The sequence below is a fragment of the Lytechinus pictus genome, chromosome 17 (assembly GCF_037042905.1).
Source record: "Lytechinus pictus isolate F3 Inbred chromosome 17, Lp3.0, whole genome shotgun sequence".
In the NCBI taxonomy this organism is placed as follows: Eukaryota; Metazoa; Echinodermata; class Echinoidea; order Temnopleuroida; family Toxopneustidae; genus Lytechinus; species Lytechinus pictus.
Genome location: NC_087261.1, coordinates 4,336,242 through 4,361,109, shown reverse-complemented (window position 1 = coordinate 4,361,109; position 24,868 = coordinate 4,336,242). Strand labels below are relative to the sequence as shown.

At 35.8% G+C, this 24,868-nt stretch overlaps 1 protein-coding gene across 1 annotated transcript; it reads left to right on the top strand.

Annotated features, from left to right (window-relative positions):
* Positions 1-20,280: 20,280 nt before the first annotated feature.
* LOC129280728 (tyrosine-protein kinase Yes-like) lies at positions 20,281-23,766 on the top strand. Its single transcript, XM_054916738.2, has 3 exons — positions 20,281-20,495; positions 22,284-22,377; positions 22,915-23,766. Exons 1-3 carry the CDS (start codon positions 20,312-20,314, stop codon positions 23,015-23,017), a joined length of 381 nt encoding a protein of 126 aa, XP_054772713.2. The 5' UTR covers positions 20,281-20,311; the 3' UTR covers positions 23,018-23,766.
* The last annotated feature ends 1,102 nt before the right edge of the window (positions 23,767-24,868 follow it).

Here is a 24,868-nt window from a genome sequence, read left to right as displayed (position 1 = left end):
CATGTTTTCTCATGGGTGTTGCTAATGTTCCATAAAAAGTAGCGCATGTATTATGTATAGTATCCTGTAATTATTCACTTTTGTTCTTTTCTATTTACTTATATCGCAATGATTTACTGTTGTTGTTGTTGTTTAATATCGGAATTGAAACGAAATAAAGATTCATTCATTCATATATATGAACGTGAAGGATTGTTCACCAACATTTAGTAAATCGATTTTACTAGACACACCATGGGACAGCATATCCATACAGACACCACGTTTCCCATCATGCTCATCGGCATCTAGAATGTCTGCCATGGAGACTTTTCAGTTATTTCCGACGGTTTGCATTATTGCAATGTATATAATCATCATACAGATGCATACACAATTCGATATCCGATTTACAAATGATGGTCATTTTTAAAATTTTCTATTGGTATAATAATGATAATAATAATGATGATGATGATTATGATGATGATAATAATAATGATAATAATAATAGTAATAATAACGTCATAGTTTACCCAGGGTACCCACTTTAGTTCTGGAAATTGTTCTACCAGCGGGCCCTGCTTAACATGGTAATGTTATCATTATTATCATTAATGGTATATCAATAAATTGATTTAGTTTTTTAATGTGTTTTTATTTATTTGTTCATTTATTCCCTTAGCTATTTATCTTTGGGGGAAGGGTGTTTTAGGGCAAAGTGGTCACTCTTTGTGCCTTGGTCTAGCTTTTGAATGACAGAATTGACCAAGGAAAATGATTGTGGGAATAACAGTCAGGAAACGACACAATAAGAAGAAAGGGTCGGTGCACTGCATGCCATTCTTGCATGATGCAAGAATGGTAATTCATTCCCCCTCTTGTGGAAGACCGAAAGCGAAAGCTTAGAATTTTCATATTTATTTCATCAAATAAGAATATGCCTATATTTGTAGCACGTGCTTTATCGAGTCAACAGTTCGCATTTTTGCATAATACAGGGCATGTTTTTTCGTGAAATATTTTGTCATTATTTTAGTGAGCACTCAAAGCTAGGAGTGAATGCAGAAGTAGATGCATCAAATTCTGATCAATTATTGTAAGAGGCATCTCAAGGACACACTTCTTAAAACAAATAGTAATAATATTTCCTGCTTTGTTCTTCTTTTATTCTTCTTCCCTCTTTTTTTTTGCCAACCGATTTTTGAGAGGGGGCACGTGTCCCGTCCAGTGGCGTAACTATGGGGGGGGGGGGGGCATAGGGGGACGTGCCCCCCATCGGCTGGCCAAGGGGGGGGGGGACTGGAGAAAAAGAGGAAGAAAGGGAAACGAAGTGTGGGAGAAGGAGAATAAATTATTGTATATTATATCATGTTATATTGTATTATATTATATTACATAAGAAATATTTACTTTATGAAACATAATTTGCTTAAGGCCTACAATGTAAAAACTGCAGTTTCAATTTAGCACTTACAGTGTATGTATAGTGACTGCACTACGGGTGCTGATTTTCTAACTCAAATTTTAACTAGAAAATCAGCACTAGTAGTGCAGTCACTATACAAGCACTGTAAGTGCTAAATTAGCACTTCATTTTTTACAGTGTATGTGTTCATCACTCCTGATGCTCACATTGTCTGTTTATTTAGATATATAATCCCAAGTTCAAGTGGATCAAATATTACTAAAAAATCCCGTTTTCAAGTCAATATACACCAATAAATTTCCTCTCAATTAGAGATTATATTATTTTATGTATTTTTAGTGACATGTGTTTTTTCATGACTACTTAATCAAATCTAATCTTAATCTTTTAATTTCGGTTACAAAGCGCTGCGCACACGCTACTCCGTGTTTGGCCACTAAAAATTAATTAAACACCTCAAAATGGCTTAATTGGTCCAAGCAATTAATTGTGCTTTTTTAAGCAAAATAAAGAGATTGCCCCATTTGAGGTCTGAATATAAAACATTTCCAGTCCGTGCTTATGTTCGCATTAGTGGATTAGTGAGATATGTCTGCTTTTCATGAATTCCTAAAAACAGTCCTTAGCATGTCCCCTTACTTTTGGTCTGAATATAAAAAAAATTCAGCTCACGCTTCGTGCTCGCATCATAAGGTTTGTGGAATACGAATGGTCTTAATGAATTCCTATATTAAACAAGCCTTAGAATGCCCCTCTTCATGTCTGAATATGAAAAATTTTCTGCTCCCGCTTCGCACTCGCAACATTTGATCAGTGAGATAATTATGTTCATGATGACAATGACTACAAAAAGTGCTTCGTGTATTCAGATGTAATTCTTAAAAAGAAAATCGGTACGTGCTTTTATTTAGCACTCGCATTTTATAACTATAAAATAGTCCATAAAAGGTCCCTGGGGTCGAATAAAAAAAAATCAGCTCGCGCTTCGCTCTAGCGTTGTTTGTTTATAGCAGTGAGACAGGTACGCATCATGATTACAAAAAATTGCCTATAATGTCCCTTTTAGGTCTGAATATAATTTTTTTGAGCTCGCGCTTCGCGCTCGCGTTATTTGATCAGAGTGAGATACATCTTCATAATGGCACATTCCTTAGATAATCTCTATTAGGTCAGTATAGAGCTATTCGCGCGCCCACTAAGTAACTCACAATTTTTGATGGTGCTCCCCCCATGCCATGGCCCACGGTACGCCACTGGTCTCATCGTCCATGACTGTACATGCCTCTGTATAACCCAGGAAGCTCCCTGGGTTAGCCTCTATATAGTTATTCTTGGAGGTTACGAGAGAGATTTTTTACCGAGGTTTTGTTATACCGAGGTTTTTTTTACCTGACTGCTTAGAAAGCACGAATGCCTGTGAGCAAGCAACCAGTGGACCAACGGCTTAAGGTCCTCTCCGAGGGACCTGGTAATGAGGATAAATTCCTTACCAAAGGGCATATAATCAAGTAGGTCTACAATTTTCAAAAATATATTCTCAAACTGTTTCAGTATTCATTAATAATAATAAATCAATTTTAATCAATTGTAAATAATGAAATACGTAATTTAATACGTAAGGAAAATTGAATTGTTTAAAAAAAACATCATAAACAGAATAATCGGCGCCTCACTGTCAGTGGCCTCACTAATTTTTACGAGTACCGGTGCCGGTAGATGGCGCTATTGCTTTTGCAATTATTTGAGAACAAGGAAGTGCTCGTGAAAATACTGTCACGACTGTGGCCAGAAGCTGAATGGGACGGCCTTAAAATACTGGATTTCCCTGGATTTTCATCTTATATTCAGTTGAAACAGAATCAGAGACCTCCTATACATTTTACTTGGTAATTATATATCATTTGAATCACCTTTTGTATGAGTTGTAAAGTGATATTTGTTGTGGAATAAAAAGTCTCGGCTAAATAGGCGGCATTCGAGACGACGTCTGCCCCGGGGTTTCCCGCTGGTCCGCTGACGAATCACTGCCACTGGTCCGCAGTCTTCACATCACATCACATCACATCAGGTACGGAAATGAAGGACTTCTCCTGTAGGTTTTCCGATCTTAACTTCCGATAATTGACGATTATCTAGACAGTTTAAACTTGTGAGACTTTACGTGCGTTGAGAAATGGAGGTTTTAAATCTTTCCCCCCACCAAAATTTATCCAAACGATGTTTAAACATTTCCACTGATTTTGCTTCCACTACTTCTGTAGGCAGTTTGTTCCAGTCAGAAATTACTCTTTGACTAAAAAATTTGCTCCTAAGTTCCAACCGGGATCGTCCTGTGAAGAGCTTGAACTTGTGACCTCTAGTTGCTGAATGGATTGCTGGTGTGAAAAATATATCACTCGAGATCCCAAACTTTCCATTTAACAGTTTGTACACAGTAATCATATCTCCTCTTCGTCTTCTGTAAAACAGTGAGTGAAGGTTTAGTCTCTGTAGACGTTGCTCATACGGTAAGCTCTGGAGACCAGGAATCATGCGAGTAGCTCTCCTTTGCACCTTCTCTACTTTGTCTGCATCCATTTTGAATCTCACATGCCATAAAATGTTTCCATATTCCAGATGAGGTCGAACCAGAGATACAAACAAAATTGGTAATATTTCAGGGGTTATTTGAGAAAAAGTCCTGTGTATTATTCCAAGTATTTGGTTAGCTTTCAGAACAGCTGCTGAGACATGTTGGTGAAAATTGAGCTCTTCATCCATAATAACACCGAGATCTTTTTCCTGCTTACATGGTTCTAATTCATCTCCATTCATAGTATACACACTTCTTGAATTGTTCTTTCCAATATGTAGAACCTTGCATTTCTTAGTATTAAACTTAAGTTGCCAGGTTTCACTCCATTCGACAGCATGAGTAAGATCTGCTTGAAGAGTCTTTTGTTTAACATCAGAGCTAACATCACCGATGATTTTGGTATCGTCGGCAAATATATACACAGAATTGTCCAAAATATTAGGTAAATCATTTATAAAGATGACAAAGAGAATGGGTCCTAACACGCTCCCTTGCGGAATTCCGCTGCTTACTTGACTCCAATCAGAACTTTCACCGTTGATAGTCACTCTCTGTTCCCTTCCTGTTACAAAGGCTCTTATCCAAGCATGTAATTTTCCAACTATACCATATGACATTAATTTCTTGAGAAGCCTTTCATGAGGAACAGAGTCAAATGCTTTACAAAAGTCTAAATAAATGACATCAATAGGAATTCCAGCATCAAGTTTGCCTGTCATTTCTTCCATTGCACATAAAAGTTGTGTCATACAGGACCGATTTGGAGTAAATCCATGTTGACAGTTTGAAAGCAAACAATGATCCATCAGATGTTGCATCACTATATCACGAATTAAACCCTCCATCACTTTTCCAACCACTGAGGTTAAACTTATTGGTCTATAGTTTTCAATGTTCTTCTTGCTTCCCTTTTTGTGTAGCGGAGTTATGTTTCCGACTTTCCAATCACCAGGAAGCATGCCTTCATCAAATGACTTCTCAAAAATGATTTGTAGTGGAACAGAAATGGAACGTGCAGTTTCCTTCAACAGTCTTGGATGCATTTCGTCTGGACCTGGAGATTTGCTTCCATTCAGTTTAAGAACTTTCTTTTCTACCTTTTCTTTAGTAATAATTACATCAGATAGTGGTGGACCAGAGTATTGCCAATTTATATCTGGCATAAAATACAAATTCTCATTGACAAAAACGCTTGAAAAGAAGTCATTAAGAAGTTTTGCCTTTTCTATGTCTGAACTTATGACTTTTCCCTCTGAGTTTACTAGATCACTTATTCCAGGTCTTGATTTTATTTTCCTGTTGGCATACTTCCAAAATTTCTTCGGGTTTGAGGCTACCTCCTTAGCTAGTGATCCTTCATACTCAATACAGTCCTGTCTGGTAACTTGTCTCAAATGATTACGTATCCTTTTGTATTTAGCATGATCAATAATACTTTCAGTGTTTACATACATCTTCCATGCTTTTTTCTTCTTGCTGGATAACCTCAATGCTTCTTTCGATATATATGGGCTCCTACGTTTCTTCGAGTCTCTTATCTGGCAAGGAGGCACGCATTCCTGAACAAAAGTAAGGAATATATCTTTGAAGAGTTTCCAGGCATCACAGCATGTCCTGTCTACTAAAAGTTCACTCCACTTAATATCACTGAGAAGATAATTGAGTTTCTCATAATCTCCTTTGTCTAGTTTCAACTTTAATGACTTTGTTCTGGCTCTTTTTTCTCCAGAGACTTTCAAGTCAACAACAATACAACAATGGTCACTTTTTCCTAATGGAGGCAGCACATCCAAGTTTTTAATCATGTCTTCTGTGTTTGTAATAACGAGGTCTAAAACACTGGGATTTTGCCCTTGTCTAAATCTTGTATATTCAGATACATGTTGAAAAAAATACGAGTCTTGAAGAGCATTTACAAAATGTTTAGCCTGGTTGTCACCTAACCCTCTGACGTACCATGAATTCCAGTCTATTTCGGGAAAGTTAAAGTCACCAACGATAAATATAGCTGTGTCTTTGTTTTCAGACAGTTGTCTGATATAATTATTCAACAATATATTATTTTCCATAGCACTTGATGGGCTTCTCCGTCGGTCGTCTTCAGATGCAGAGTCGCTAGTCGGACCACCACCAGTCGACCGACCACAGCATCATCATGAACATGAATGATGATGATTGATTAACCACGTTGACAAGGACTAGATCTAGGTTTAACATTAGAGATTGGCCGTACAATGACATGGCAGAACAAAATAGATATACCGGTAGATCTAGATCTAATGATTGTTATTTAATGTCAAAAATGATGATGATGATGTCACTCATAACATAATCATATTAAAAAATTACAGTACCGCTACCAGTCACCATTCTTTGACTATAAACATTACCTGTTTACCTGTTTCACCAGAGAAAAATAGATTCAGTGGACTGAATCTGTTGTTCTCTGGTGAAACAGGTAGTCAAAGAATTGTGACTGGTAGTGTAGTTTTACTTTAAATTCTTCATTTTAATATTTAATTATCTTTCTCGAACAGGCCAGGCCACTCACACTATTATGAGGTTAGTGAGTATACTATACTAACCTCGCACAAAGAACTGGATTTCTAACTAGTGGGTCGCGCGTGCTGCGATGCCACTTCTAGCTTCTGTCGTACACAACACAATTTCCATCAATATGGCTTGATTTTTCTGTGTGCGGCGGCATGTAATGAACCCTTGATGAGTGAGTCTTGGCATGCTTCATCATTGTCCTTGCACAAAAATCATGCAAATTAAAATGTAAATCTAACTTTGGTCCGTATTCTGAAGTCAGGTTTAAATTACATCACGGTCTAAGTCGGTGCTAAAATTATGGGAGCCAAATATTCAAAAATTCTGTTTATAATTTATATTTCTTATGTTTATTGTTTTGTTTCCTTTTGCTTTTATAATGAAGAAAAATACTTCAGTTATCATTCCCAGACAATTATGAACAATTTAGTGTTGTGACTTAAAAAATCAGATGTGTACTGTTAGGGCTTTTTGCCCCAATTTTCTCTCCATACTTAAACCACAACTTTAAACCAGGGTTTAATTTAAACCTGAGTTCAGAATACGGGCCATAAGGTCTATAAATAGGGACAGTGATTTTCCGCGATCGCGGAAAACGGACGGAATTCACGGAAAGGGCCTTTTGAAACGGAAAGTGGCATTTCAAACGGAAAATCACGGAAAATGTATATTCCCTCAAAATACACAGAATAGCAACAGAAATTACTCCAAAATCACAACAAAATGAGAATATTAAATGGCCACAAAACCCCATAAAACACGATCTCACTTCGCTACTATCATGACAATTCACACATCGTGACTGCACTCGACATCAGCACACTCGATTGTACCCCGCACCCGTCCCGTACCCGGCACGGCCGGCCGGGTTGGGCTTCACATGCACACATATCGTTCAACTACACGGTTGTGTGTTGCTGCCCTCTACGTTTGAATATGTAACAGCACGATATCGTGGTCTTAAAATCCAAGATGGCGGATTGGCTAAAGCCGTTGACTGATGATAACGATGTCCAAAAAACCCCAAAATTATCGATGAAATATCATTTCACCGTGAAATAATGTTATTAATGTGAAAGGTGAGGATGTATGCATGCTAAATGGGTTTGTAAAAATATTTTATGCACCCGCATAGATCTTATTAGAACGGATTCTATTGTGTTGTTGGTACAGTAGCAGATACAAATTTTGACCAGTGCGATTCAATGTGATTTTGCTATTCAATGTGTAAACGGAATTGTCACTTTTCCGTGTGTACAAAGTCTATGGGGAAACGGAATTTCCGTTTTCTGACATGCTGAAACGGAATTTGAGATTTTCTGAAACGGAAAAGGCAATTTTTTGAAACGGAAAATCACTGTCCCTATATAAATGAGGACTCACTGGTCAGCAATCTTCTGTATCTTCAGATGCAGAGTTGGACTACAGCATCATTATGATGATTGATTGACCATGTTGAAGATTCAAACTTCCCAAAGTAAAGTAAACTCTAAAGTTTTGGTTTCATCCTCATCACCATCTGTGTGGGAGTGTACATGTAGATAGTCATGTAAATCTCCCAGTCATAAACACTTGATGCATAATTAAAAGTCTTTACATTGGTCAGGATGTCAGACAATTTTAAAATGTTTTTTTGACCAAAAAAATCTAACCCATGTCTAAATGAGTTGATGCTGGAGGACAGATCTTTCTCTCTCTCTCTTTTTTTTTTATTTATTTTTATTTTTGCTAATACTGTTTTTTTCAAAAGTGTTTGTTGAGCCATTCTTCAGATCTAAAAAATTGTATTTTTTTCTCTAGTAGGCTATTGAGTGAGTTTCCGGTTCTTTAGTAATTAACTGTGTCTATCATCCTTTCTCTTTCTTTAGTCATCAAAATTCCATGCTTATCTCCCATCACCTTCATTTTATTTCTAACATTCCTGGTTTTAAAGTTCATAGAAGATAAAAGCAGATTAAGACAAGAAATGAAAAGTCAACATACTAACTATGTATTTTTGTTCAGAAGAATATTTCTTGTAGATTTTTTCTTAACAAGTAATTTGCTTGTGATGTTGAAAAGTTGCTAGATTTTAAACTAATGGAAAATTTCAATACTTTGATAAACTCAGTGATTAGATTTCCACAATGAAACTAGCTACATGTATTGAAATAGTTTCTGATACAAAAATCATCATTCTATATGATAAAAATGTCCTTGATCAAAGAAGACATTTAATTTTTTTTAGTGAATTCAAATTTAATTTCTCTTGTATTCTTACCAAAAAATTGAAACTTTTTTTCACATATATATGCCTGAAATGTTATATTGTTAAAAACTTGACAATGTAATTGAGTACCGGTAAATGATGTGATAGAATTATTACCAAATATCAAAAGTTTAAATGATTTGTTTTTTATTTGCTGGAGGAGGTTTTATTTGTAGAACTACTGTACAGTACATAGAGTGAACACTAAACAACTTCATTTAAAGGGACACTCGAGACTGAAGTATAATCTTAAAATAAAAACGGAATTAGCAGAGCTGCCAACCAGTACGTTTTTGCAACCAAAATACGACAGTACGTTTTTTCTAGAAATACGATTTTGTAAAAAAAAATATATTGAGGAAAATCATCTCTATATGTCTCTATTTCATAAAACTTACACAAATATGGTTATTTGATCAATGTAATTTCAGGTAACTTGTTTTTTTTATAATCATTTTGTTAAAACCAGGGTGAGATATACACATGTTTCAATGTTTTTTTTTTCATCTGCAAGAGCAGTGCGCATTTTAGCTTGCATGCAGCTTGAGCGCCGCGATGAGCGTGCGCGCCACGCATTTTATTACGAAATACAGTTTTTTTGGAAAAAATACTGTTTTTTTTTAATCACAGAATACAGTTTTTCATTCCCAGAGGTTGGCAGGTCTGAATAAGGCAAAATGCAAGAAAATGTCAATAAATCAATGAAAAAGAGATTTAATTGAACTTTAAAGGTTCAACAATATCTTGTAAAATTCTGTTAAATGAGTATGCAATACATGTACAGTAGGTAGCGCCTGGCACTGGTCCGACGGTCCCAGACCAGTAAAAATTGCTGTCGAGCCAGATTTACTGGTCTGACATGACCAGTAAAAAATATATCAAACTATTAATATAAATGATATTTTCTCCTCTATAGTAAATAATAAAAAAATGACATTGGCATCTTAAAAAATGGCTTTCCAAAATTTATGGTTCTCATGAATTATGTTGTGTGTGTGTATGTGAGTACTGTTTGTTAGTAAGTTTTTTTTTTTTGGGGGGGGGGGCAATAAAAGCAATAAAAGACAGCAAAATAAACAAGTCTTTATTTCTGTTTTTCTTTATTTTGGGGGATCAGTGAATTTTAGGTTTGGACCAGTAAAAAATTGAAAAACTGGGTACATGTATCTACTGAGTCTGACATGAACAGGTTTGACCAGTAGAAAAAAAGGGTTAGTGTGGAGCCCTGCAGTAGGACTGCTGATTACGTCATGTCCTCACTTTATCTAGTTTATTCCATGAAATCATACATTTTCATTCATGGGTGTAAAAACATGTTTCCCTTGTAATCTTACAAACTTGTACACAATCTACACTCGTTCTATTTTTACATTCTTGGAGGACAAATTTGTATAATCATAATATACCGGTATATGTAATACAAAAGAATATGACTTCATAGAATCAGCTTGTTATTTTAATACATTTTTTAGAATGTTTTCAGTGTTTTTTTGTGTCAGATTTTACTTTACTTTATCAAATCACATAACTTTCAGTCTAGAGTTCTTTTTGATATTTAATCACACTAAATTTGTACACACTTCTGTACATTCTTGAACATAAAGTGTACTTGCAGGACTTCAGTTTGATAATCCAAGGCTATTCCAACGCATGTCTTGTGTTAGTAGGATCCATGATAGTAGGCCTACTATGTCGCTTTCATTGCCCTTGGAATTTTTTTGTGAAAATTAGCTTTGTTTAAAATTTTTTTTATTGAAATTTAGCAAGTTGATCCTATCATGCCAGGTGCCATCCAACTTGGGATCCAATTTTAAGTGCATACATTGTATGTGGGCCTGCCAGGATCCGATGACTGGGGTAATAATATAGTATCTGTAAAGTGCTTAATAGAGAAGTTATTCCAATGTATTAAGTGCTCTATAAACAGATTATTATTCATAATCATGGCCTGGTCACCCATATATCAGTGTGTCCAGCTACATGTACATGTACATGTACTGTACATTTAGGTAAAGAGGTACTTGATTTTTTTTTCCCAACATTTTTTCAGTATTCTATGCCCATATGCCCATATGTACACGTATGTTCCTGTATTTGCTTATTAAACTAAAGCTACGAAATATGCTAATTGAATTCTTTTTATTGATTATTTTCTGTAAAATGGACCCCAAGGCTTAAACTTTTACATTAAGATTTGAAAGTGATCAGTCTGGAGTTGAGATCATTGGCAACTGTTGTATAACCATTTTACTTGTCCAGAGCTTGCTCAAAATAGGAGCCCTTAAACCAAAACCTATTCTTGCTTTGGGGGAAATTGATGTCCTCTTATCTCCAGTTTCCATGGCAATCTTATCAGTTTATCTCCAAGCAGGAAACTTCAACTCCAAATGACACTGCATGATCTGTAGAACAAAATACGAACATGTAGGATTTTTTTTTTGGCAGGGTATAATTTTCCCGCTATTGCATTGTAATTTGCTCCACTTTTTTACAAAGTTTCTTTTGGTCAACAATTTCTTCTTTTTTATATACATACCGTAGACCTGTACAGAAGAACATTCATGTAGTTTTATATAAATAGAGCTCTTTTTTCTACAACCATTTAAGAAGTAATTTGGAAGGGGGTGGAAGATATTTCAGTGCAATATGTTTGGGAAAAAAATTGCCAACTGAAGATTTGACAAATACCGTACATACCGATTACTGTTTTTAGTTCATACTTTAGTAGCACAGTCCCGCATCAGCAATGTTACCAACAAGCCCGGGGGGGCCACTTCCATTCACGAGTGGACACCATGCGCGACCATGGGGTCTCGAAAAGCACCCTAAACACGTAATTTCCATATTCTGGAAATGCACCCCTTAACAAGTATTGGCGTGTGAAACCCTACCCTTAACAAGTATTGGAAACGAAACGATACTCTTGGCAAATATTCCCTGAAATGAAGCCCTAAACAAGTACAGGAATGTTTTATTGTTACGGGTCCTTCGGTCGTCGGCTTTACCTTATTTGGTTAAGTACGACCCCACCTTCTACACCTCGCGCAAATCGGACTCTAAACACGAGATGTTGGGGCAAAATGGACATCCTTTATAAAACATTTTAATTTTGTTTTATCATTCCCGCAAATTCGACCCTAAACACGTAATTTTCCTAGCGAAATAGACACCCTTTTTTCATTATTTTTGTGTTTTTGACACCCTTATCACGTTACGTACGTAACGTGCCCTATCGTGAAAAGGACATCCTTTTTACGTGTTTTTTTGGTCGCGCATGGTATCCACTCGTCAATGTAAGTGGCCCCCCCGGGCCAACAAGAAGGTTGATCCTGGCACCATTCAATTCTTGACCTCATGAAACAGTCAATTTTGAACAAATTATAATGTGATTATGTGGAGTGTATTCCCAAAGAAAAATGTTCTATTAATTAGAAATCAAAGATATTTTAAATAAAGTGTACTGCCATACATGTATGAATATTTTGTTGTCATTTTGCATGCTGCCTTGTATTGTAATACATTCCCTGGTTGTATAGTATTCAATTACTGTCAACAAAAGTAAAGTGACTCTCCTAGTGAAAGTGAAAGTTTATGAATTGTTTTTGGAGAGGCAATGGTTTCACAAATGCGTGGGCATGCCCAATGCGAATTATTGCACTGAAAAACAAATCACTTTAATAATATCATGTGCATGTTTGCAATGTATCAAATACACAAAGAGTTGTTTGGAAGTGCTTGTATGTACTATTATTTGGAGAACTGAAGTATGGACTATATGTACATGTATGGAATCCAACTGGGAACTCCATTGATACATCTACATGTATGTTGCAGATTTAATACAGATCAATTTAAATTCTATCTCACTCAAAGTTAAAAGCAAAATATATGTTAAGTAGGATGTGGAGACATCTTTGAAGGACATTGAAGTCTTATCAAATGCTGCAACGGATATACAGTGCGTCCCACAAAAAACGAAACCGAGATTTAGCGATGATTTATCATAACTTAATTATAAATAAAATAGACAAATGACCTATCAATGTAAAGCTTAGAATCTCTTCTTTCATCTGATATTACTTAGATTATTCCTCATTCACGCATGAGTGAGCAAAAACAATTTGAAGAAAGGTTACCAAAAACTCATTTGGCAGGGGGTATCTGAATTTCAACAAGAAAATCACATGCCTAAAAAGTTCAATATCTGCTCTTTTATTTGATACCTTAATAACAAAACAAGGTCAAGAAGTAAGAAAGTTATGGTCCCTCGAAACAATGCTTGTATTTCCATAATTTCATTAAATGAACGTGTTTTCACCGGTTTCCCACAGAAGCTATCGCACGGTTAACAAAAGACTTAATGCATGGCTGATCGTCAACAAAACGGAGTGTCGAGTGAGTTTGAACGCTAGCCTGTATTAAAAACTTCTTCATTTTATGAAATTAATGAAATTCAAGCCTTATTTCAAATAACCAGAACTTTGTAATTTCTTGACAATTTTCTAAAATTGAGGTATTGAATTAAAGAGCAGATATTGAACTTTTTAAAAATGTGGTTTTCTTTTTTAAACCCAGATACAGCCCGCCAAATGAATTTTTGGTATCCCCTCTTCAAATTGTGTTTGCTCACTCATGCGTGAATGAGAAATAATCTAAGTAATTTCAGATGAAAGAGGAGATTCTAAGATTTACAATGGTAGGTCATTTGTCTATTGTATTTGTGATTAAGTTATGATAAATCATCGATAAATCTCGGTTTCGTTTTTTGTGGGACGCACTGTATACAAACAATTAAAACCAAGTACATGTTGTACAAGAATGCATGAAAAGAGAACATATTTCAAATAAATAATACAAACGAGATGGGTCAAATAAAGATAAATTGAACATTTAACGAAATCCTATGGACCCTATAAAACAGACATAACATGAACATAAATGGAACGAATGTTTCTTTTATCATGTTTCTTTCATTATCTATGAGTCTACTGTACATATGTGTAATACTTTGAACCAGGAAGTTTGAGTCATTCAGTCGTATTGAAGGGGTTTTTTCCTCTTGATTGCACTTCACCTTGAAGCAATGACTGGAGCTCAAATTTGTGTTGCTCATGTTCCTCCTAATATATGTAGGCCTACAGTATGAAATTGAATAGAATGAGAATAAGATTACACACTGTATGTGAATGTGGCGTCTATGGAGTATGGTTATTCATTTTTATAGATTTTCATGATCTACATGTACACTTAGAAGTTCTATCAATGTACAAATGTAATATTCATACATCTCGAATGATGATCATGAATATGATTATGATAATGAGGATGATGTTGATGAATATTCGTGGCGAGTTCAATGATTATGACGATAATGATGATTTGATTGTGATCATCGTGATGATTTGATGTTGATTATGATAATCATGAAAGGGTGATGATGACGAGACTGTCAGAATAGGTGGTTTCAAACCGCCTCGATCACAAGAATCCCCGTTAAATTACGAGAACATTTTTAAGCTAAAAAATACCCATTAATTATTCCTGCATTCACACCGCCCCGAAACATATCCTTCGGGATAAATTCCTGAAGTTAGGAGCATGCGCAGTATGGTCTAATAAGCAGGCATGGCGCGAGATTCAAAACCACTAGCCCAGCAGCCAACCACGGCGCCCGCGCCCAACGACACGCTGGGCTAAAAGTTCCCGTAAATTGCTTTCACATTGCCAAAATACCTGCGACCTTGGAAAAATCCCCGCGAAAGTTCTCGTAATTTCGCCAAGTACCTACTATTTAGCGGGTATTTTCTTTCGGGGAAATTACGCGTAGTTTGCTTTCACATTACCAAAATACCTGGTATTTTCTGATCGGGGTAAATTTCCCGATCAGAGAATACCTGGAACTGACGAGGCGGTCTGAAACCACCTACTGATTATGATGACCATTGTGATAATGATGATATTGACGGTGCTGTCATATGGAAATAGTGGTAAATGGAGATCATGGTGGTGTTGGTGGTGATGATGGTCGTGATGATGATAATGGACCATCATCAATCATCATCATGGTGATGGCGATGGTGATGGTGATGATGGTGATGATGATGGTGATGGTGGCGATGGTGATGGTGATGATGGTGATGATGATGGTGATGGTGATGATGATGATGATGATGATGATGATGATGATGATGATGATGATGGCGATGGTGATGGTGATGATGGTGATGGCGATGATGATGGTGATGGTGATGATGGTGATGGCGATGGTGATGGTGATGATGGTGATGATGATGGTGATGGTGATGATGATGATGATGATGATGATGATGATGGCGATGGTGATGGTGATGATGGTGATGATGGTGATGATGATGGTGATGGTGATGATGATGATGGTGATGGTGATGGTGATGATGATGATGATGATGGTGGTGGTGATGATGATGATGATGGTGATGGTGATGGTGATGATGATGATGATGGTGATGATGGTGATGCTGATGATGCTGCTGCTGATGTACATTCGTGTACAGAATGTTTATAGAATAAAACTGAAAGAACAGAATGTACAGATTTACTTTTAAAGTAGCGGAATTAACATGAAATATAAAAAGCAGAGTGGCAGAAAGGTGAGTCACCGTGAGACACCCATTTGGGGATTTTTAAATCTTTGATCACACTAGTCAGTGAATTCCCAGATATGCTTTATTTTGCCAAACAACGTCATTCAGCAGAAGGAAGGAAGGAAATAAGATCAGAAGACCTTCATTGATGCCAATACCAGTCCACCGTAACACAAGGTTTGCAACAAATTGCAAATACCTAATCTGAGTGGTCCCTGGTCAGTGTTTTGGACACAATGTACATGCAAAAATGATCCTGATTGGTCATTGCAATTTTCTAAATAACTTTATTTCTTTCTTTTTTTAAAGGGGGGGGGGGTTGGATTTCCCTTAAAGATTATCCAGCTGAAGTGTGTCAATTTTTTGTACTGTATGGAATATTTGTTCTGGAAATATGTAAATGCATGCTTGTTTTTTTTTTTTTTATACAAATAACACTCCCTCGATATAAATATCCAATATCTCTCCCAACTCCTTGATACATGTAGTTCTCTTTTTTCATACTTATTCTGGATACTATAGATGTAAAAAGGTTAAATGGCAATTTTGGTTTCACAATGTACAATGAACGCGCTTGTTTGACCCAATAGAAACTTGGCTGAATGAAGACAAATGCGTGATATCCTATATTTGAAGAGTAGAGAGTGACACTGGTTTTATTGATGATACACGAGTGTCATTGATGATCTTTCAGTGATTAAGTTCTTTGTCAACATCACTTGTAGAATCTGGCTGGCTTAATCAATCTGAAAATTGCAGTTACTTGGTGAATATTCGTGCAAAGTGAGGACTTCATGTGAGAAAAGTAAAATATATAATGCTCACTTTCTGGAGAGAAAATTTTGACATGTATTTGCAAGAAATTTAAAATTACCTGTAAAATTTTAAGATGCAATTCATTCTCTGTATTATGTTGTTTTTCATATTTTGAAATACAGGGTTTATAATTATATTAACAATATTTATATAGTTTTCATGATGCTTCATTACGTTTTTTTTTTGCTTGATATATTAAAGGTACCTGTATGTGTTGTAGCTTGATCAACCTTTTTAACTCTTTTGATTTTATGATTGTTGTTCCAATTCTCAAAAGTGAAGGGAAAGAAAAACCAGGGCCCCGTCTTACAAAGAGTTGCGATTGATCCGATCAATCGCAACTATGGAAAGCCAGCAAAGTCAACATCTAAAATGCATGATTGTTCAAAAAAATTATAGATATGATTGTATATCCATAAATTAATTAATTTCTTGACAATTTGGTGTGTTCTCCTATGTTTACAAAAGACATTTTGCATATTTCCTGTACAAAAAATTATGACACTGATGGATTTCCATAGAGTAATGATTGATTGGATCAATGATTGGATCAATCATAACTCTTTGTAAGACGGGGCCCTGATAAGCAAATACACATAAATTAAATACTGTACATATGTAATTGGAATTCAGAACAAACTAGAATTTTAATTCGTCATGAGGACGAATTAGGTGATCTGTCTCTGATTTCATGATCACGAAGACAATCAGCATGTTTATTGACATCAATACGATGATCATATTGAAAACTAAACTTCTATTACAAAAAGAACACTAGAATTTTAATTCGTCATGAGGACGAATTAGGTGATCTGTCTCTGATTTCATGATCAGGTAGACAATCAGCATGTTTATTGAGATCAATATGATCATCACGATGAAAACTGAACTTTCCTTACGAAAAGAACGTGTTGAATACTCTTGAAACAGAGGGAAATGAAAAAGTTGTGTGAAAAAGTGTAGGTAATACACATATTGTACAGGAACATTTTACATTAAAAGGGATTTTAATCTCTTTTATTGTCCAATGTTTTATTTTATAAACATTGTAATGGTCATAATGGACCATTTGTGAAATGTTGAAAAGAAAAAAAAAGAAAAAAAAATTCTTATGTTCACCCCTGCCCCCTGGGCTCGAACCCTGGACCCTAAGGATGCAAGTCTCATGCCTTACCCATTGAGCTACACACTTCCCATAGACTTTACACATAAGCAAAACAAGAGAATTTCAAATCCAATTTTGCAAGTGAAATACGGGCATGATCCCGGCATCTGATCGGAAAATTGAGACCACAATTACGATAGCTTACAGTCTCAGCTACAACATACTCCAAGCTCAGAGAAAACCAACAAAAAGAAATGGAGATATGGCTCGCGAAATAGAGGAATGTAAAATCCAGTTTTGAGAAAAAGTCATTTCCCATAGAGATTGCACACAAAATGAGTGAAAATGACATGCCTCTATAACTTGCCATTTTTTAGGATGATCCGTTCCTCTAAATGTTAATATAGCCATCTAATTAAAAAGAGTATGTCCTCTGCTACAACATATTGAAAACTGAGCGAAAATTTGTCAATATTTACGGAGTTAGAGTCAAATATGCATAATTATGATGACGTCATAAGTAGCAAAATGGGAATTTTGCGTTCCGACGCCATTTTGATGACGTCATGATAAAATTTCGGGTCAAATATGACATGAAATCATATCTCCCATTCATACTCTATTCGAATATGAAAAAAAAATTGGGGGTCAATGGACTTCCTGAAGAGCTATATTTTGAATTTTGTATAGGCATGTTTTTGCATATATATTGTCTATGGTTAGTGCGCGCGCGTGCGCGTGCTGTAAACTTTGATGGAGGCTAATTCCGTTATTACTTGTCGTAGAAGGTTGATCAAGGTATCAAATTGTTCAGAATCATATTGTTGGTGCATTGATGTAACAAACATGGCGATCCTATGTTGTATAGTGCCGTAACGCGCGAGAACGCGCGCGTAACCGTGCGCGCGCGCAAATTTTTGAAATGCTTAAAATCACCTGAAACATACTCTACTTTGGTCAAAAAGCGATTTTGAGCATTTTAAAATTTTGACGCGCGCGTACGCGCACGTCGTGAGCTTTACATGACCTTTGATGACATGGACAGTTGACCCTTGACCTGAAGTTAATGTGATGTAAATATGGTTAATTTTTTATAATTGATAATGAAGATATGATTGATAATGTGATTTTACAAAATGGCGTCTAGATGACGTCATGATGACCTTTTGACCTTGAACTTGTTTCGTTCACATGACATGATAAGTCCCCATATCTGATGATATTTTGAAGATAATTGATGATGTAGATTTGGAGATTTAATGGTAACAAGAAAAGGGTGGAAAAATTAAAATTAAGAAATAAATAATAAATAAAAAAGAAAATTCTTACGAAATTAATAGTTGATCTGTCGATTGACAGATCACCTAATAAAAAGAAACAGAAAGAATTTAAATTTGTTAAAACTATGAGCAAATTTGCTGTATTGGCAAAGGTCAAATGTAAAGGCCTGGTCCCACTGTCAGATAGACACAAAGCATATGCATCAGGGACTCTGCAGACGAGCAAAATTTGGGGTTGGCTCCGTCCGTTTTCATCCGCTCCAGGAGTGAAATCACAGTGGACGGATGCTCGATGGATAGAGCGTATGAAACGCAATGAGTACACAATGGATGCAAAGCGTTTTCCAACGCATGGCTAGATTTTTCTGTGTTTTACATCCGCTTTGCATCCGTTATTGCACTGGGACCTGACCTTCAGGTACACTGTACAGTAAATGTAGTCCTCCATTTGCTTCAACACTCAAAATGACTACAGCTGTACCGATATTTGTAATCTTTTGAAAGTTTTTATGACAATTTTTATTTCTAGACATACACGTACATGTATGTCTATTGTATGTTTTTATTACTGTCTCAAGGGAGAAGAGAACAACAAATTACTGATAAAAAGTGGGAGAATTTCCTTTTTAATAGTACTAGCAAAATTGATGATTTTTAAATGTAGATTTGAATAGTCACTATTTTGAATTAAAATGGGGTGATGCAATTGTTTAAACAGCTGTATTTCCTTGTCCGATCTCTTTCAAACGTCAACCATTTTGTTTTTCTTGGTATTTCTTTCTTTCTCACGAATCGGTCAACGTTAGGTTTCCCTTCAATGAAATATATTTGTGTCCATGGTCTAGTACATGTAGTTTTGACTTTTGCCTTTCAATTAAAAGTCGTTGGTTACCCCAGCCATTGCGTTCACGTCCTTAGACAAGGAGTTTATTATTTATTCAAATCGTGCTGCTCTTAACCCGGGTGGGGTAAATGCAGAATTGGCAGGATTCATTCCTTGAAATGAAATGCTTGCACACTGTAAAGCCTCGGGGGGGGGGGGGGGGGGGGGGGGTGTTTCACAAAGATTTAAGAATGACTTACATACATTGTAGACTCGCACTTTATAAATGTCTAGTTACGCGCGGTATACATGTAAAAGGCATGGTTGCATTGGTCAGATCATGCCAAGAGGACACGCACTACTGCGTATTGATCAATAAGATTGCGCGTTGTATATAATGTACGCGTCGGCATTTAAGTGCGACTGAAGTAAATCTTTGTGAAACACCCCCAGGGCTGAAGCTTGCCGTAGGCAAAGTCTAAAGCCCTATGCACAAGCTGCATCTAATTTTAGCTATGTTGCCCCAGTTATGTGGAATAGACTGCCAAGTACTATCAGGAATGTGAACACTCTTAAGACATTCCAATCAAGTGTCAAATATTACCTATTTTTACAATCATATTAGTGAAGGCCATGTCTTTTCCTCATATGAATGTTATGTTTGATGATTTTAATTGTGATTATTTCCAATGTTTATTTAATATGTAGCGCCTTGAGTAATGATCTATTAGAAAGTGCGCATTAGAAATACTTATTATTATTATTATTATTTTTATTTAAGTTTTAAACCAAAGTTTTTTTAACTACAAATGTTCAAACTTGTCTTGCCCATCTCAATCTTCTCATCTCCAGGAGTGGAATGCTGTAGGAGTGCGCCACCATGGGATGCGTTAAAAGTAAAGAAGACAGTAGGAATAAGTATGGGCTGGGACAGACTAGCACCACTTCCCCTACCCATCCAACGCCATTCTCGGGTCATCCAGATCACTCTCGTATCTCACATGGGGGGTTTGATGCCCCTACACCGGGCATGTTCATACCACCAGCAGTCAAACCAAAACCAGGTCAGTTTAATATGGCAATGGGTCTAGAACTCACCCCATTTGTGTTTAATACGTCGCCCACATTTAATGACAGCTCATCTCCCGGTATAAACATGGTTATAACTTTGACAATATTCACCATATCCATACAAAAGTATACTCTTTCTGAAAGGAAATTTCATGAAGATTCCAAAAATGACATTAAAAATAGGTAGGGTTATCTGCTTACATTTCATGAATGAAAATGTTCAATCATATAGGACCCCCAATGTACTCTATTTCTATCCATATTTGTTTTCCCTTTGCCCATACCATAGATATCAGATTGATATTGCTCAAGAAATTCCCTTTCAAATGATGTATACAGGCACATGTAACTTAGGTGGATTCAATAATTTCATCAAGGTAAATTTGATAAGCAAATTTATGTTAATTTCGAATATTGAAAACCAACATTTTAACACAGTTTTTGCCTTAAATTTCTAATCATAATCAATCAATAGTTGTTAAATTTGTATCATTATACCTGTTATATTAAAATGAAAGGTCCAGCCCCTTAGAAACCAACAATATGCATGTTCAATACTGGCAATACAACAGTCCCATAGAGTTGCATGTAATGTGTACTGCTTCTACAACCCCTCAACAACCCTTGTTTTATTCATTTTATCGAGCAAAATGACTCAAATTCATATGCATATACTATCACCCCTAATACAGCTTTCAAATGACACCAATTTCACAATAATACGTCTCCGTTCAGCCAAAAAATCATGTCATAAATTGTTCCTATGCAAGAATTTTTGGTATTTTTTATGCAGAATTTTAGGGTTTTAAAATGTATAAATTGAAATTAAAATTGAAATAAATTGAAAAAGAGTGTTGGATTATTAAATATTACTCACTCCGAGCTTTAAAATTAGACCATATTTAATTCTCTAGTACCCTGTATACCAAGGTTTTTCATGTTTAAATTATGGAACGGGACCTTTTCATAGACTTTTGTGTACCTCTTTTTTCATTCTATCAATCGCAGTGTCGCAAATTTACATGCTATTGTGCATTTTTGAGAGTATATATTTACATGTAGCTTTTAAATCAAATGATACAAATTTCATGATAATATCTCTCTTTGCAACCTAGATATCGTATGTTGAACTGAATGAAAATTGAAAAAGCATATTTTATATTAAAACGTAACCACCTTTTTATTGGGCAAGTTCAAGACTTATGGCCTTATTGCTCTCAGTTCCTTTCTTTCTAGTATTAATGGGTACCCAGTAAGAAGGAAATTTTAGATTTAGATTTAGATTTAGATTTATTCATCTTCCGTTCACAAAGCACAACAAAATCAAACAATACATAGTCAAATTTTAAGTACAACATCAATCGGAATAAGGTATAAACAATGAGAACTAATGCAAACTAAATTAACTTTGACTATAATGACTATATAAAACAGAACGGAGGGGCTTGCCAAGAAAAGCAAAGCTTGTATGAGAGGCAAGCCCCCGTAACTTAGTTTCAGTACGTATATTACAAAACTATAAATTGGTGAAGCAAGTTAGCCAAAATGATCCGACATCTGATTTTTTTGCCCTTGATTTGCCTTTGAAAATAATTAATATCAGAAACTTAAGAGAATTTGAATTTAGGTAAAGAAACATAAATGATGAGAAAATTAAAAATTAAGAAACATGAATGAAGGGATTCATGATAAAACCCCTCTCTATTATTATTCCCCCAACCCCTCCCAGCCCCCAAGTACACCAAATAATGCCAGTTTTCTTTTATTTTCTTCTGTTGTAGTATCACATCCGTACACAGCCTTATATGATTATGATGCACGATCGGAAGATGATCTTGCCTTTAGGAAAGGAGATATCCTGGATGTTACAAAGACGTAAGTTACCTTGATTGAAAACTAAGAATTGTTTAGAAAAGAAGAAAGGAATCAAGTAAAGAAGTTTGAGAGTAACATGTCTTCAAATTAAATTTTGATAGGTACAGCTTAATATTGAAAAATTAGTTGGGGTCTTTTAATTAGGGTGTTTTGCAAATGATGTACATGTAAACTCTACAGACTTTGGTTATGTTTGTAAAAAAACATTGTTTTAAACATTGTTTGTGATACTCCTTTATACTATACATTTTAATATTGTTTAAACCAGGCATGAGTCAAAGATTCCAGAACCCTGGAATGGTTTCCTTTTGCGATGTCCTGACAAAACAAAATACAATAGCAAAATTTGTAATAATGAATTCTCTGTAAGGGTAAACTATTATTATCGCTTTTTCACAATATTTTATTCCATTCAATGTCTAAATTCTAAATATATCAATGAATTTAAACTATGGACTCAAAATTTGCATGGAGTCACTTGTTTATTTATTTGTTTTTTTTTTCATTGGTTTTGAAATTATAACAATTTTTTATTAGTGAGGGAGACTGGTGGCAAGCAAGATCACAAAGAACGGGAAAGGAAGGATATATTCCTAGTAACTACGTAGCCCCAGTGGACAGCATGAAACGAGAAGAGTGAGTATATAACACACATAACTACATGGTAAACCTGAGTAAAGACAACCCTTCTCTCCTGGTACATGTTGAAAATAGTAATTAAGAGGAATCAGAAAGCGAACAGCAAACATATTGATGTTGGATTGCATTTACAGGGGCTGCAAAACTGGGGGGGGGGGGGGGGCTGGGGGTTTCAGTCTTCTCCCCTGCCTATTATCTAAAAACATAAAATTGGCCATCTGATTGTGATTTTTGCATTGTCAGCCCCCCCCCCCAATTTTTGGCTCAACCCCCCACTTTCAACACCATTCTCATTCTCACTTCAGTGATCCTCTATCATATAATAATGTACAAATTGATTTCTAAGACAGGACAGTCTTGTAATTTGCGTACAGGGAAAATGATCGGGGAGCTAAGTAGGTGGAGGACTCCACATACTTTTAAATTTGTTTTATTTTTATTTTATTTTCATAGAAAGTATAAAATTCTGACAATTAAAAGACTGTAATTTCAATTGAGGAAGAAACTTTTTTTTTCATACATGTATGATATTAGAATCAGTCTACAACCCTTATATAGTAAAGGGGTCATTCCACGGGGTTGGGGCAACAGCACTTTTTTGTGTTCCCTATGAATTGTTGGCTTTATCCTGAAAATGTGTTTGGCGTTTGGATGTTGCAATGTGGTTTTGTTGGAAGGCAGTTATGTAAGCAATTACTTGATGCAGAAATAAAAATGTTGAACCTCAAGTATTTTTGATGGTGAGACTTTAAATGATGATGTCCAGACTCTTTTTTGGGGTACCAAGTGTGACATCCAAAATGGTAATTTTCAGTTGAAGATATCTAATTAAAAGATAAACTTAGTCAAATTCAAATGGCCATGATTGATAAAGCAACATTTGTTTAATAACAAAACAGTAATGGGATAGCAAATGAAAAGAGGCTTCATATCATAAATCATTCCTACAACATCGCATACCACCGTTACATGCGATGTCCTCGTTTATTTTTTTCTGTAACGGCGGTAAAGTGGTAAATAACTAAAAGTCAGAAATCATTCTTTCCAAAGTTATGTGTCAGAAATAAAGGGCAGGCAGTAAGCAACTTTTCATCAAAAGATTAGCTTTGAAAACCAATGTTAATGTCATGTAAATTAATAGAAGTTCGCCGATGTTTTGGGCGATGTCCGGGCCAAATTTGTAACGGTGGATCACATTTCATCGCGTATGTAAAAAGGAGAGACCGGAGAAGAGACCGTCGTTGTATCAGACGGACGGGATGTTAGCCGAAATCCACGTGCACATGAACGGCTATGATATCGGGTGTTTTGCAGCATTGCAATTGGGAATCTTCCTGCAATGTCCGTGTAACGGTGGATTGGATCTCCACGATGTTTTCCCTTTCAAAGCGACGTAAGTACGGAGATTTATCCCGATACTCGTATTTTTAAATCAGTTAAACCTTATCTTAAAAATGTGAAACTATATTATCATGCAGAAAGTGTTTTTAAGTTTGAAAAATCTCGCTAATTTTCCATAATCTTTTACTACAGTCCCACATGTATCTTTTCGTGTAAGTGAAATATGTGATTGAGACATCGCCGTGTTTGTTCCAGATTTGCTAAACGGCCCCAAAGAAATAATGTTTTTATTACTGTGATTCCATGCAAACATGTTTTGAATGTTAGCTGACATGATTCAATCGCAATTTAGTTGATTTTTTTAAACACCGAAATATGTTATTTCAATAGGCCAATGGATACTCAAAACCGCTGATGATCATGCTGACATCTCAGATTTGGTACAAAATCTCGCGGCTTTCTCGCCTTGTTTAAATTGGCTCCTACTGATTCTACGTAATATGGGTATCAA